A 15,503-nucleotide genomic window follows, 5' to 3' on the forward strand; every position below is an offset into this window, starting at 1 on the left:
ATTACCGGTAGGCCTACTTAATTACCGGTACCATTGTTCTCTACATTATTTAAATTGGTGTCTTCCTTTTCTTTTTGTTGTCTTCCACCGGGGGTAAGGATAATCAAAAATGATAACAATAAAGTGTGGATCCTCTTGATATCTTCTCTAACATTTGGCAGATGAGGTCACGCGTTCGAATCCATCACTGGCGGGAGCGAGAACAGCTTTAGGCCAGGAGGTTTGTGAGGCACATGTACATGTATTTATCCTCAGTTTCAATGCTATACACCAGTTAATCTCAACCTTGCATATTTTGTTAAGTGCCGTTTTTGATTCCGGCTACTTCCCAAATGCCTGGTCTGAAGGATATGTGAGCTTAGGCCTAATACCTTTACTTAAAAAAGGAAGTAGATGTGTTCAATTACAAAGGCAGCACACAGTTGAGCAGTTGGGTAAATTGCTTTCAAGAATACTTAATAATCGCCTTAATGTGTGGGCTGAGGAATACAATGCGTATGTTGAGGCACAATTGTGGTGGGAGAAAACCGGGCAGAGCCCGGGGGAAGCCCACGACCATCCGCAGGTTTCTAGAATAATAGGCCTACTCATGGTTCAGAATTCACTTGTTATACCGGTATCCGACAGGGCGAGTGTCTATCATCGTTTTTATTTTCCATATAGTTATGATTTGGAAGAAGTTCTGTTCTTAATTAAGGCACCAGGAGTAATAATGGAATATTTTCAAATGTTTGTTTTTTTTGACAATCCAATTAGGCGCATTCTTTACCATGGAGATTTAGGCCTACCAAATATGGTAAAAATATCCTTGGGGTGAAATATAATGCACGCAAAATGATATTAACTGTATATGCCGAACTTGGCAGAACAACATTGTTAACAAAACGATTTGAACTTAATTTGAAATATTGACTTAAATAGTAAGGAAGAGGCGAAGTTGCTATGCGAAGGGGCCAAGTTGCGAAATTGCTATGCGACTTCCCCCCTTCGCATCGCAACTTCGCCCCTCCGTTCTATCGCAACTTCGCCCCTCGATTCGCAACTTGGGATTGTCGTCTCTTCGCCCCTTCGCATCGCAGCTCCACCCCTTCGCAACTTTGCCCCTTCGCATCGCAGCTTCGCCCCTTCGCATCGCAACTTTGCCCCTTCGTTCCATCGCCCTTGATATTACTGAAGGTATACTGTGGGCCTTATCAGCCACCATAGTAGGCAATTAAAAATCTTGATCACAGAAAGAATTATCACAGCAAAACACTTTGAATCGCAATGACCCGACTGCGTTCCTCTTCACATACTTATGGTTGAGTGAGCAGATGGAATAAACCAAATAAAATTCCCTTTGAAGAAACGAAATAAACGAAATTTAGTAATTGCAGTGTAATCGAAGATGAATATTATTCCCTACTGGTTTGCCCCATGTATGTTGAACTGAGAAAAAAGTACATAGATATATATTTTTACAGATATCCTTTCACGGAAAAACTTTACTCAGTTAATGACTTGTAACAATGTGGCTGTTGTTAGAAGATTGTAGATGTTTATATACAACGCATTTAAAATGAAAAATCAGTCATGGAATGTTGTGCTATAACATGTATATGCTTATGGCCCATTTAGCCCAACGGAATAAACATCTATCTATCTGTATATAATCTTCTTAGCGTGCAACTCCCAATGAAATTAATAAATACCGGTATAAAATCAGAAAGTCTAGTTTTTATCAGATCATGTCAGATCTTGTTTTACAAACAAACCAGTATCAAACGGTAGGATTAAAGGTAACACAATCATATCAAAGTGTCGATTTAAAACCTGAGAGTTAAATATTTTTAAGGGAAGCGAGATTATCGAATGCGTCCATAAATCATCAAAGGAACGTGTGACACTGTAAGGCACGAACCTATATATATTTTTCCCTACGGGTAAAATTTAAGCGGTCATAATTAGTTCACAGAGCTGAATCATGGCGACTTTGACATGTGTTTTGGGTCGGCTAGGAACACGGAATCTTCATTCTACTCTCAGGTTTATGTTCCCAAAAAGTAACAAAATAACGAGACAAAAAAAAACTGACCAAAGAAAAGCGTGCAACGCATTAATTTTTTTCTTGTGATCACTGGATGGTTGCATTCTTCCTGTTGGTCAATGTCCGATTGATGAACCACGAATTTCTCCCTGGAAACCATGGGCTGCGAAGTTTAATGGTTTGAAGAAGATTTAATGAACTGAGAGTTGAAAAACTCAGATGGATAAAACTAATTGACATATAAGCCAGCCCCGGTCCTATGGAAATAACAGTTGCAGAAAACTGACCGTAGAAATAACTGTTGCATCATAACACATAATGATAATTGTAATGATGTTTAAAAATCATATATAATTAAGAGTAATGTTGACATGTAAATGTCCAGATCTTTGTATGTTCCTAATACATCCCAGATGTTTTCAAGAAAATGTTCAAAGTTCACAATACACAAAAGTTTAAGACGCAACTCAACTCAATTGGTCCACATAGTTGATCTCGGTCACTAATGGACTTATGGCTTTGTATCGAGCTTGTATACATATGACTATCAGAGTACAAGGGGTGGGGATCTCCATGGCTCAGCTGGGTAGCGCTCTAGCGCAGCGAAATGACCCAGGAGCCTCTCAACAATGCGATCGCTGTGAGTTCAGGTTCCAGCTCAGGCTGGCCTCTTCTCTGGCCATACATGGGAAGGTCTGACTGCAACCTGCGGATGGTCGTGCGTTTCCCCCGGGCTCTGCCACGTTTTCTCACACCATAATGCTGGTCGTTGTCGTAGAAGTGAAATTTTCATATATTATTTTTTTTTTTTTTTTCATGCTTTCAAGAGAATGGAGATAGGGTTCCCCGAGCAAAGATTCTGCAGTATGGCATTAAACAGTCATGAGGATACAATAAATAAATATTAAATTCATGCTTTATTAACTTGTTTATCTTTCTATTTTTATTCCGCAGGACTACAGTTCATGAAGTGAGCCAGACATCTGCACAGGTCACATCAGTCAGGAAGCTCTATACACCGTGTAAAAACTGTGGCCATCTGCTGACTGCGCAGAAACCACGGTTTAACCAGAAAACTGTGTATTACAAAAGTGTGCGATGTTTTAAACAAAAGACCGAGCGAGGACAAGGTTTGACTTTGAGGAGTAAAGTACAAGAGCCCGTGAACAGGGATGGAGGTCCGGCCAGCTTAGTTAGACCTTTTTTATTCACAACAGCGGTAAGTAGTAAAACAGCTTTTGTAGACTGCACATCTCAGTTAATTGAGACCTGAAAGGTGTTGCCAATAACAACTATCATTGTTCTTATAATATATAATAATAATAGTCACTATTATAGATATGGTATGTTAGGAATGTGAAGTACTGTTGTTTTGCCCATTGTAGTCCATGAATGAGTTTAATTCACTCAGTCCATGAGTCCGTGAGTGAGTTTAGTTCACTCAGTCTCTGAGTGAGTTTAATTAACTCAGTCTGTGAGTCCATGAATGAGTTTAATTCACTCAGTCCGTGAGTGAGTTTAGTTCACTCAATCTGTGAGTTATTCCGCAAGTCCGTGAGTGAGTTTAATTCACTTAGTCCGTGAGTGAGTTTAATTAACTCAGTCCGTGAGTCCATGAATGAGTTTAATTCACTCAGTCAGTGAGTGAGTTTAGTTCACTCAGTCTGTGAGTTATTCCGTAAGTCCATGAATGAGTTTAATTCACTCAGTCCGTGAGATTGGTTCACTCAGTCCGTGAGTGAGTTTAGTTCACTCAGTCTGTGAGTTTAATTCCCTCAGTCCGTGAGTGAGATTAATTCACTCAGTCTGTGAGTGAGTTTAATTCACTCAGTCCGTGAGTTTAATTTCCTCAGTCCGTGAGTGAGATTAATTCACTCAGTCTGTGAGTGAGTTTAATTCACTCAGTCCGTGAGTGAGATTAATTCACTCAGTCTGTGAGTGAGTTTAATTCACTCAGTCCGTGAGTTTAATTCACTCAGTCTGTGAGTGAGTTTAATTCACTCAGTCTGTGAGTTTAATTCACTCAGTCTGTGAATGAGTTTAATTCACTCAGCCTGTCAGTGAGTTTAATTCACTCAGCCTGTCAGTGAGTTTAATTCACTCAGTCCGTGAGTTTAGTTCACTCAGTCTGTGAGTTTAATTCACTCAGTCTGTGAGTGAGTTTAATTCACTCAGTCTGTGAGTGAGTTTAATTCACTCAGCCTGTCGGTGAGTTTAATTCACTCAGTCCGTGAGTTTAGTTCACTCAGTCCTTGAGTTTAATTCACTCAGTCTGTGAGTGAGTTTAATTCACTCAGTCCGTGAGTTTAATTCACTCAGTCTGTGAATGAGTTTAATTCACTCAGTCTGTCAGTGAGTTCAATCCGCTCAACCGTGGATTCACAGTTCCATTTCCATCCCACAGGTATGCTGTGGCAGTTTTAGCGGGGCCATGATCTGGCAGTACGAGACCATGAGATACCATGCCAAGAAACTGTTCAAAGGAATGCAGGCACAGAAAAATGAGGCGTTCCATGTCAGGAAGTTTGGATTCAGAGAGCATGTGAGAATTCATTTTATGTTTTACACCCAAGGTCTTAGTCACCCGGGCATTGTTTCTAAAACGGGACCTTTGACTTTCTTAGGCTTAGGCAAGGCTTAAGTCATGAAATTTATGAAGTCACTGTTTCTCAAAACAAATCTACGCCCTCCACAGGTCATCTACTATGGAGGTGATATAAGGCTGACCGTGGCCATGAAAAATCTGCATATATAACAACAAATGTGGCCGACAGACGACCATGCAAGTGTCAAGCAAAACATTTTACACTTTTCACCAAACCTGTTACAGAAAATGAACTAGGGAAGTAGTTCAGACCTTTCGTTCAGGCTCATTTTGTTGATGTTGTCTCCACATCAGTGCATGTGCACTGTTTACCTTTTTTCATTTGAAAATTTCCAGGTAACTAGCCAGCTGAAGAAATTGAATACACGCTCTGAAAAAGCGAAGGATGTTAGTTTGTCATAAATTCGCATGTCATGATATAAACTTAAGACATTTTTGGGAATCCACCAGAGACCCATATTTTGTTGGGCAGTCTTTAATGTGGACAGGCTAACAGTTATCACATTAACACTGGGCATTGGCTGGCAAAATTCTCATATTTTGTCATTTGTACAGACACTGTAAGAATCTTTGGCTCTCACACTGTTTATGCCATAACCAGGAACACTTCACTTTCGTGGTTTCTGTGTTGTCAGTAAGTAAGTATTGTTCTTATCTACCTGGTGCCATAATGTGTAAATGGAAAGGTCTGTTCAGATACCTGACCAGTTGAAGGACAGTAGCTTAGCCTTGCCTCTCTAATTTCCTCCACCCATAATGCTGAGTATTAAACACTAATTAGATAAATAAAACATTACTCAGGTTTAGAGAGACACTGGTGTCTGATCAGACAGCGTGTTGAGGGGGCTTTGTGTGAGCCACGTTTGAGCATAGCCTCTTGGGAAATGTGATGCTAATTTGGCATAAAGCCTTCTGGTCAATTTCATGTATGTATTTAAAGAAACAATAGCACATGGAAACTTGAGAAAGCAACTGTTGTGTAAATGTTTCATTTTCTTTTCAGATAGGTGGCATGTGGAATAATTTCAGCAACGGACAGAAGATGGTCTGCGGGATTATAGGACTGAACTTTCTTGTCTTCATTATGTGGAGAGTTCCGGCACTAGCACCCATCATGGAAAGATATTTCTGTTCCAGTCCTGTGTCAGGTATGTGTTATGATCTGTCAATGTCTTATAACAGATTTGTTTTGGTTTTTTTTGTACAGTGTTGTCTTTCAGTGTGTTCACCTTCGGTTCCAGTCAAGTTACTTTTTTAACAAAAGATTTTGAAAAGGTATTTCTAGCCTATTTTCTTGCTTCTTGGTTCAAGTTAAACACTGTCATGAGAAGACTGATATGGCAAGAAAACGAAAACAAACATGTTAACCATTTCCTAAACCCATATTTGTTAACCTGGAAATAGGTGCATAATTTCTAACCTGTGTTTTATCTGAACTAACAAGCTTTTTTTATGAGTAGGTTTGTCAGTTTACCTTTAATACATGTATATTTAAAATAGTGTGTAGATATACGTCAGTTTGTTGGGTTGTCGCAACTTGGTTATCCAATCACACGCTGCGTTTCGCTTTGCAGGTGCTCCCTGTCTGTCCATGGTACTGTCCATGTTCAGCCATGTTAACTTCTGGCATCTGGCAGCTAACATGTATGTCCTCTGGTCCTTCTCCTCAGTGGGTCTGAATTTACTCGGAAAGGAGCAGTTCTTAGCCCTTTATCTTAGCGCCGGTAAGCTACGAGTTTACATATCCTGCTATCAAGTATTTTGGTAAGCCATTCTGCTGTAAGAGGTGCATAAGGCCTTTTGGAATGTTGCTTGGTGCCTGCCGTTTTTCTTAGGGGAGGGGGGGTGGTGGCTCCATGGCTCATTTGGTTAGCGCACTAGCGCAGCGTGATGACCCAGCAGTCTCTCACCAATGTGGTCACTGTGAGTTCAAGTCCAGCTGGTGCTGGCTTCCTCTCCGGCCGTACGTGGGAAGGTCTGCCAACAACCTGCGGATGGTCATGGGTTTCCCCCGGGCTTTGCTCAGTTTCCACCCACCATAATGCTGGCCACTGTCGTATAAGTGAAATATTCTTGAGTACGGCGTAAAACACCAATCAAATAAATAAATAGATAAAATAAATTTTACTTACGAGAATAAAATGCAGTTAAGTGCGTGAATAATATTTCCACTCAGTGACCTCTCCAATCACTCAAAAGCAGCTACGACGTAATCTACATACATTTTCAGACAAATTTCATTCATATTTATTCATTTGTAGATTAATCATGCGGGTAAGCCATCTTATGTATGTATATTTCAGGTACATTCTCGTGTTTTACCAGTTATGCCCTGAAAGTGGCCAGGCGGTCATTCACACCCTCCCTGGGAGCGGTGAGTATAACTCTGATGGCTGGGGATTTGAACCAGCGATCTCTGGGTTTGAGGTCTATACCTCTGCAACTAGGCTAAAGGGAAATAGCCGTGAACCTGCAGGAAGATAGCGCCTATATATCACCTTTTTACATAATGCAGTCAAGGGAGATAACTTACTGAATCAAGTGCTACATCCTTTGATACTATATTTGCCCTAAAATTTGTTTTAAAACATGTTATTACTGGCAAGTAAAGGTCTTACAAGATTACTTTTGCTGATGACGCTCACATTTTCCCGTAGAATATCATCATACTTTGCACATAAGGCATAAAACATTTTTCAAAAAACAAATAGAACTCTCAAAATTGGGTTTAGAATGAACGTCATTTTTTCACATTCTAATAAATGCAGTTTTTATGTGACATTTTACCAAAATTTAAGTTTAAATATGATATGTGCATGAAAATAATAAATAAAATGAAAAATGAGAGTGAAGTCTTCATTCCACAAACAATACGCGCACACTCTCAGTGGATGACCTTAAACATGGACTCGCCCAGCTACAAGAAGACGCTCTATATGTACACACACGTAATGATTCCTCGACATCATATGACTGAAAAATTGTTAAGTGCGACGTTAAACCCCAAGCATACATACATATATACATCCATATATACATGAGATGTCACTGGTTTATAGAAATATAAAAAAGTAAATGCTTTGTTTGTCGATGAGAATTCTATTTTTTTTGCCACTTATCCTCTTGGTTTCTTCTCTTCAGTCCGGGGCACTCATGGCCGTCCTGGGTGCCGTCTGCCTTAGTTATCCAGATGCCCGATTGGCCATCGCATTTATAGGTGACCTTTTCCCCCACTCCTTCTCAGCAGATAGCGTAAGTGTTAACCATTTAGTTTATTTGATAAAATTTTATTACGATGGACTAAACATTTGATTTGAACTAAACTGCTCATATAATACTTTTCAGACTTAAAAGAAAAACTTTGATTCTGGGTGAAAATTAGTGTCACACACGAGGAAAGTTACTGAGTTACCTCTCAAAATCTGATGGTTAACATTTGTACAGACATGTTTCCACCATCTATGAAACTGTCCAACATCATGTACTTGTCCGAAGCAATATTAAACACTGTCCAATCTATCAATCATTCCAACAGTCAATCGGTCCATCAATCAATCAGTCCATCAGTCAATCAGGTTTGTCTGAGATTGGTGATGACACAATGACCCACATTTTCATCGTTGTTGTTGTTGTTGGCAGGCTATGAAAGCTCTCATCGCCTTTGACACAACAGGACTGGTCCTAGGATGGAGGCTATTTGACCATGCCGCACATTTAGGAGGCATTTTATTTGGATTGTGAGTGTTTTTTAGGAAACAGTTTCAAGGACACTTCAGGCACTCTCCCCAAAAGTGTTTATTTATTTTTTTTTTTTTTGCTTACGAAAATCAACATTTTAATTTTTTATTTTATTATTTTTTTTTAATATTTTTTTTTATTTGAAGGTAGATGTTAATATTATTTGTACTGAAATGTAACCGAGGTTCTGGTTTGCAAAACTGGTTGTTTGGAATACAGGGCCACTGACAACCATACAGGACACGGGACACGGGGATGTGGTTAAAATCTGTTCCTGAAGAGAGAAACAGTTGCTTTATTAGCAACACATTAACACAACTTCTCACAGAACAAGATATTCCAGCTGAATTTGATCTGTGAATGCATACATGTATTAGAATATGACTATTACAACCTAACTAGATCTGTCTACATTTCTATTTGTCATATACTTTATATATATATTTATATATATATATAGATGCCCATCAGAGAAACACACTATGTCTTGGTGTGTACACTATTTTTTTTTTTTTGGACTTTTTAACCTCTAATCGCATTCTGCACAAGATCTCTCAGAGTGTACAAACTCAGCAAATGTTAATACACTATAACATTTAAAACGCAAGATTTCTTAGGGTGTACATCTCAACAAATGCTAACCAATTATTCGGAACATTTAGAACACTACATTTCTTACAGTGTACCATCTTATCAAAAGTCTAAAACCAACACAGCATTTCTTAGAATATACTTGTGAAAAACTGCTGGACAATTAATATCTGTTCACATACTGTAAACTCTCAAAGCAGTGTAACTTAGTGTCCATGCAATATTATTGGTTTTACATTTTGCGTAGATTGTGGCATTATAGATACCACGCTGCAGAGCATTCATATTTCTGATCACTGTGGGGAGTATGACAATCATCGTCAATTTAAACACATCAAAAAGTAACTAACATTACTTACAGTCTTTGCATATGCCTACTACGGTCTCAGTTGCAACTGAAAAATGACTAGATTGATCAAAACCCATCTTTTAGTAAACAAACTGTTGCGCAACCAGGATTACAAAACATGCCTAGAGAGTTGCGGCTATACGTGTGTTTGTTTATGATTAAAACATACAACAAAAATGAATGACTTGTGCTGGGTGATTTACTGTAATTGTCAAAAGTATAATTATTTGATCTGTGCGATGGCATTATATCATAATTTAAAACGAAATTCTCACCTAAAGAGCCACCAGACGCAATCAGCGCATTAAGTCAATTGGGCAGGGCGTCTCTCGTCTGTTACCATATGTATCTCCACACCCCGGAGAGCAGTACACTGGTCATCAAGCGCACCTGGGTTACAGAAATGTAATAGGGAAATCTGGAAAATTAATTTCTGCAATAAATTTTTACATACAATACCAGTAGAATCCATCCTTCACAAAAAAAATAAGCCGGCCTACCTAAATAAAATTTACAAAATGAGCTTGTTACCCCAAACAAATACCTTTTTAGTCTTGGCCCTAGGTATGGTACAGTTTCAACCTGGGACATAGCATCCCAGAGATTTCCACATCAGCACTCTATTTGGTGCCTTATTGACAGTAAGATGTAGATATATGATGTACGCCATTTGTGTGGTCTTACACGAAGTTTGTAGATGATGGCTTAATGAGGAGTTCGTAAAACTCCTTCCCACCTGTATCAAGGCGGTCCAAAGCTGTGAACTCATTTGTTTGAATTTCCTTTTTATGTCACAATTATCGGTGTAGGTGTGCTCATAAAACATATGAAGTACTCATGCACTGCAACGTCTAAGAAGAAAACGATGCGTTCTTCTGTCATTAGGACCTTATGTGTAGCTGGACCTGGAGTCTCCTATTGCCTGGCACCAGTACGAGATTGGCTCCGAGTTTGTTATGTGCATTAAATGTTGGAAAGTTTGTGAGATAAATGCCAAAGGCTGCTGGTTTGCTCTGGGCCCTCCAGCTTCCTTCAGGCTCTCTTGTTTCCTCTACCTGCAAAACATTTAGATGACAAGCCTATACCATTCTGGCAGCATGTCGTTGGGAGACATGCCAGCTACACGCACAAGTCGTGTGTGGAGCATTGGCCAGCTACTTATAAGATTTTGTGTCAGAATCCATCTTCCACTTCCAAGATGCTTTCTGTGTCATAGATTGGAAAACTCTAAAAAATAATATTTGTTGCCCTTTCTTGTGATTTTATCCATGACAGAGATTAATCTCAAAACTTAATTGCTTAATAGTCAAGATATATTTAACATTCTGCTATTATGTTTCAGATGGTACATAAAATTTGGAAGAGACTTGATATGGGGAAACCGAGAACCAGTCATGGAGGCCTGGCATAAGCTTCGTGGGAAACCTTGACTTGTTGGAAACCTTGATTCGTGGGAAACCTTGAATCGGGGAAACCATGATTCATGGGAAACCTTGATTCATGGGAAACCTTGAATCGGGGAAGCCATGATTCATGAGAAACCTTGATTCGTGGGAAGTCCTGAACAGTTTACAGTACAAAGCTGGAGGAGCATACACATCTTTAACCATACTAGAACCTGTTGAATAACAATTTTTCTTAACATGCATAAATTAACATTTTTGAGCTTATAAAAACTTACCTAAGATATGTACAGACAATTAAATCATGGAATAAATTCTATTTATTATCATTTTTCTTGATGTGTGACTTTTTTCTAGCAGAGTTACCTTAAGCAGAAGTTTCATTTTATGTCTTTAAAGACTTTTTTTAGTAAGTTTTAATTTTTTTTTCCTTTTGAGTTGAGTGAAATGAGTTTTGAGTCCCTTGAGATCTGTCTGGTTTCCACCCACCATAAGGCTAGCCGCGGTAGTATAAGTGACATATTCATGAGTACGGCGTAAACAACCAATCAATCAAATAAATCGACTAAATGAAACCGAGCAGTTATTGGTGCTGTTATATGTTAGTAAGAAATAAATTTGAACAACATGATATATCCTTTAAAGCCGAGTGTGCAGAGTACACAGCCACCCTACGCTAGGTATATGAGTATGTGTGTGTATATATGCATGTATGAATGTTTGAAGTTGTAGGTCACACTTATTAACTTTTAGGTGTGCGTACATGTACCGTGTCTTCTTCTGGCAGAGTGAGCCAATGCCGTCAAAGTGTTACCGCCACAGAATTGTCATGCCGAAGACACCAGATATGACACACCACCCAGTAATATTCTACTGACACCGGCCATGTAGCCATGTTTCCTTGCATTGCGCTAACCTCGCAATACAGAGCTGGCGAGTGAGGTAGCAACAGATACCATTTTTAGTCTTTGGTATGGATCGCCCCGGATTTGATCTGGGGCCTCCTGACTTCCAGACGGATACTCTAACAATTATTCAACCGAAGGGCTTGTCAGGTACAAGATACCAGTCTTCTACAAACAACAGTTAAATAAGCCTGGCGTGCATCTATATTTTAAATAAACAAAAAGGTAATGTCGGTCAAAATGAGAGGCAGAAAAATGGGAACACGTGTTCCAGACAACGAACTGCGACACAAAAGTCCTTTCCAAGATCGATAGTATAAGCAGGTGCGACAGTTTTACCGTGACGAAGTCAATGTACAGACCGAATAATCTTAAACAGATGTTGCTGGAAAGTATTGAACGCTCTAGACCACACCCCTATGATCTACGCACGTAGGCCTACATGTAGTATAGGTACGAGAGATAGTCACACTTTGTTATTAGCGATACGTCATACGTCGCAAGGAAGAATCGAGGAAAAGTTGCGCAGAGGGGAATGTTACGAGAACACACGGAATATGATCAGATTTGAACAGGCATCAATTGTTTGTCTTTGATGTCGTTACACCGTGATGTCCTGTTCGGCAGTTTTAGTTCGACAGTTACATGCCTGCAATTATAAAATCTACACCACTGGCTGTTTTCGGGACAAGTGAACGAGGTGATGCTTGTTCCCCAGCATTAAGGAAAAGTGCTGAGCCTTCTGTTTCGACTGTGGACTCATATTCGTGCACATCATCTGTGCTGCTGTTGCTGTGTGAAAAAAGACAGACAAGAAACAAATCTTACAGTTTCATCCTGTACGCTCTAATCTTGCACCCTTGTCATCTTAATGCAAGATACCTACATACGTCGTCAACATTTGAACTCTGATCCGTACTGGTACAGGGGCCTACACCATTTAATAGAAACACTGCGTCGACAATCAGATATTTATATACCATGGCGAGGAAATGTTGGTACACTTTTGTGATTCTAGTGTTGGTCGTCGTCGTCGCTTTCATCAACAGCACCCTTTTTCAACCCTTCTCTCTCTCCATTCAGGCCGTAAAAGAGTCGCGTCCGTTCGTCTTCCTGATGCCCGATCCACCAATTGAGAGACAGGACCCTAGCATCAGTGCGACTTTCAGCACAAGAACAGCCACAACGCACACCGCAGAGATACCAGTTTTATTTGCATCGGCACTGGAAGAGGAAGCGATAAACTCTCACAATTTGTCCAAGGTAGCGACAGAAAAAACATTACCAACTACAACGACTTCAGAGACGGAGCCCTTATCGACAAGCCCCATGTCTTCTAAATCTGAGACCTTTTCTACGTCGAATGGAGGCCCCGAGAAGGTCAGTTTTTTACCTGAAATAAAATTTAATAAGACTTTGTCAACTGTAAGGACGTCAGAGGAGTGGCAATCGACGAGCGCCTTATCCGAAGCCGCGCCTACTTCAAGGCCTAGTTTCCAGAACGTCCATTATTCATCGCAAGAAACACAAACGAATTCGGCAACAACCCCTTCAGACGAACTGCAAACGCCCCAATCAACTACGACGCTCGAGTCCACGTCTGCATTTGAAACCCAAGCCGTACCCAAAACAATTCCAACTCCATCTACATCTTCAAAACTAGTCTCTACCACTAGTGAAAGTATAATATCAGACAGCACTCCACTGTCATCAACAACTAAGAATTCCGTGGCAAGGCATGCCAACGACGTGGAAGGGGACAAAACATCTGACCAATCGGGAGATGGGGTTAGAGGTAGAGAGAATTCAACATCAGCTGTATCAACTGATACAGTTTTAACTGACAACATACAAACCAATAGAAGCGCACCACAAGGTAATGTTTTTAACAGATCTGTGGACGTGAGCAATGCCAATGTTACAACCGTGAATGACATTGTTAAAAACATAACCAACGATTCACAGGTTGAAGGTCAAGCTACACAGATTGGGACAAACGAACTTCTTGGACCGAGTGAGCAGAATGGGACAAGTGAGGATGTAGCTTTCGGTGACAGCAATCAGAGCGCTTCCTTCGGTAACATGACAAATGCAAATGTCGGCAATGCAGCTTTGAAGAATGTGACCAGTGAAATCGAAAGTTTGGGTGACGTCAAACAAAACGTAACCAATGGTAGAGAAGTTGAAGGTGCCATTTTAAAGAATATGACCAATGATGTTGGAACTTCAGGTGTGACCAGTTATACAAAAAGTGACAATGCCGCTTTGCAGAATGTAACCATTAATTTTAAAACTGTGGATAACATCCAACAAAATGTGAGTTATACAACAAAATTTGACAATGTCACGCTAAAGAAATCGACCAATGGAACTGACGTCAAGGAAAATGCAACCATAAAAAGTCTCGCCACCCAAGATTTTACCGACGAAGTTGAGCCCGTAAATAAAATTAAAGAAATTTCGTCCAATGGAGTGGAAGCTACCAATGTAGAGAAGCACAATGTGGCCAATGAGCAATGAAAGGGGACGACAGTGAGGAGAGAAAACTTTCGACTATAACAAGGTCATTAAACGAAAACAATGACCTCAAATTTGTGAGGACTAACCGCGTTGGTATATAGAAGCGCAACACATACAAATATCCGAAAGAAAACATACGCGCGCACAATTTTATTTGGCAACTTCGAGTTGCAAAATTTCATGAATTCTCAAAACCGGTAGCGCTGATGTCAACCTAAGCAGTGGAAATACTATTATCAAAACCATGCTAACACCATTTATAAGTATTTACTCTGTTTATTTGTCTTAGTTAACTTAGGATGTCAATGGTATTAAACATGGGACTACCTCCATTATCTAAATAGACTTAGTCCCGCTATTTATGGCCGACATTAGTTGAGATGGGCTATTTATGTGTGACATTGGTTGAGATGGGCTATTTATGGTTGACATTAGTTGAGATGAGCTATTTATAGTTGACATTAGTTGAGATGGGCTATTTATGTGTGACATTGGTTGAGATGGGCTATTTATTGTTGACATTAGTTGAGATGGGCTATTTATGGTTGACATTGGTTGAAATGGCTATTTATGTGTGACACTGGTTGAGATGGGTTATTTATAGGCGACACTGGTTGAGATGGGTTATTTATAGGTGACATTAGTTGAGATGGTGACACTTCATCACGGCGTCATACGCAGTCAGGATCCATTTTTACGTTATAGATATATATCAGCGTATGATAAACTTTTGTTTTGTCAAAACTCCAATTATTTAACCTTGGAGCGGTCTCTGGTCGAATGATAAAGGCGCTCGTCTTTCGCTAAGATACAAAGAAATTTAGTATCAAATTTACCACAGGTCGGTGGTTTACTCCGAACACTCCAATTTCCTCCGCCCATAAAACTGACCATCATTGCATGAGTGACAAGCGCCTCAGTACGGCGTAAAACGCCGATAAAGTAAATTAATGAACCATATGGGGGTATTCCAAAATGCATAAGAAAAATCAGTGAAATATAATTTTGAACACTCTTCATAAATATGTTACACAGCCGCTTCACCAAGTGATGTACAAAAAAAATCTAACCAGTCATGCAGTTTATAGTTTGGTGAGCTAAGAAGTCGAACAAGCCAGGTGGAGGACAAAAAAGTCAAAGAAGCCACTCTGCAGACTGATGTACAAAAAACGTTTAACCAGTCATTTATCAGGTTAATGAATCAAAAAGTCTGTAAGTCAGTAGGCCCATTGATGAGCAAAAAAGTTTAACTCAGCCCTTTAACATGTATCTATATAATCTCGGAAGCAACAAACTACCACCGAATGCAAGTATGCACATCGACATATAGGTTATGCGTACATTATATATATATCCAAACGGGCCT

The 15,503-nt window shown here is 39.7% G+C and overlaps 1 protein-coding gene across 1 annotated transcript; it reads left to right on the forward strand.

The window, feature by feature from the left end:
- Window positions 1–1,961: 1,961 nt before the first annotated feature.
- Window positions 1,962–11,014, forward strand: LOC135479462 (presenilin-associated rhomboid-like protein, mitochondrial). Its single transcript, XM_064759305.1, has 9 exons — window positions 1,962–2,025; window positions 2,981–3,245; window positions 4,431–4,568; window positions 5,635–5,779; window positions 6,206–6,355; window positions 6,935–7,005; window positions 7,773–7,883; window positions 8,271–8,368; window positions 10,652–11,014. Exons 1-9 carry the CDS (start codon window positions 1,964–1,966, stop codon window positions 10,737–10,739), a joined length of 1,128 nt encoding a protein of 375 aa, XP_064615375.1. The 5' UTR covers window positions 1,962–1,963; the 3' UTR covers window positions 10,740–11,014.
- Window positions 11,015–15,503: the final 4,489 nt, after the last annotated feature.

This window comes from Liolophura sinensis, chromosome 12, assembly GCF_032854445.1.
Source record: "Liolophura sinensis isolate JHLJ2023 chromosome 12, CUHK_Ljap_v2, whole genome shotgun sequence".
Lineage (NCBI taxonomy): Eukaryota > Metazoa > Mollusca > Polyplacophora > Chitonida > Chitonidae > Liolophura > Liolophura sinensis.

Coding starts and splice junctions, on each gene's coding strand:
- LOC135479462 (XM_064759305.1), top strand. CDS start 1,964: ATGGCGACTTTGACATGTGTTTTGGGTCGGCTAGGAACACGGAATCTT. Junction 4,569..5,634: donor AGTTTGGATTCAGAGAGCAT/GTGAGAATTCAT, acceptor TTTTCTTTTCAG/ATAGGTGGCATGTGGAATAA. Junction 7,884..8,270: donor ACTCCTTCTCAGCAGATAGC/GTAAGTGTTAAC, acceptor TGTTGTTGGCAG/GCTATGAAAGCTCTCATCGC.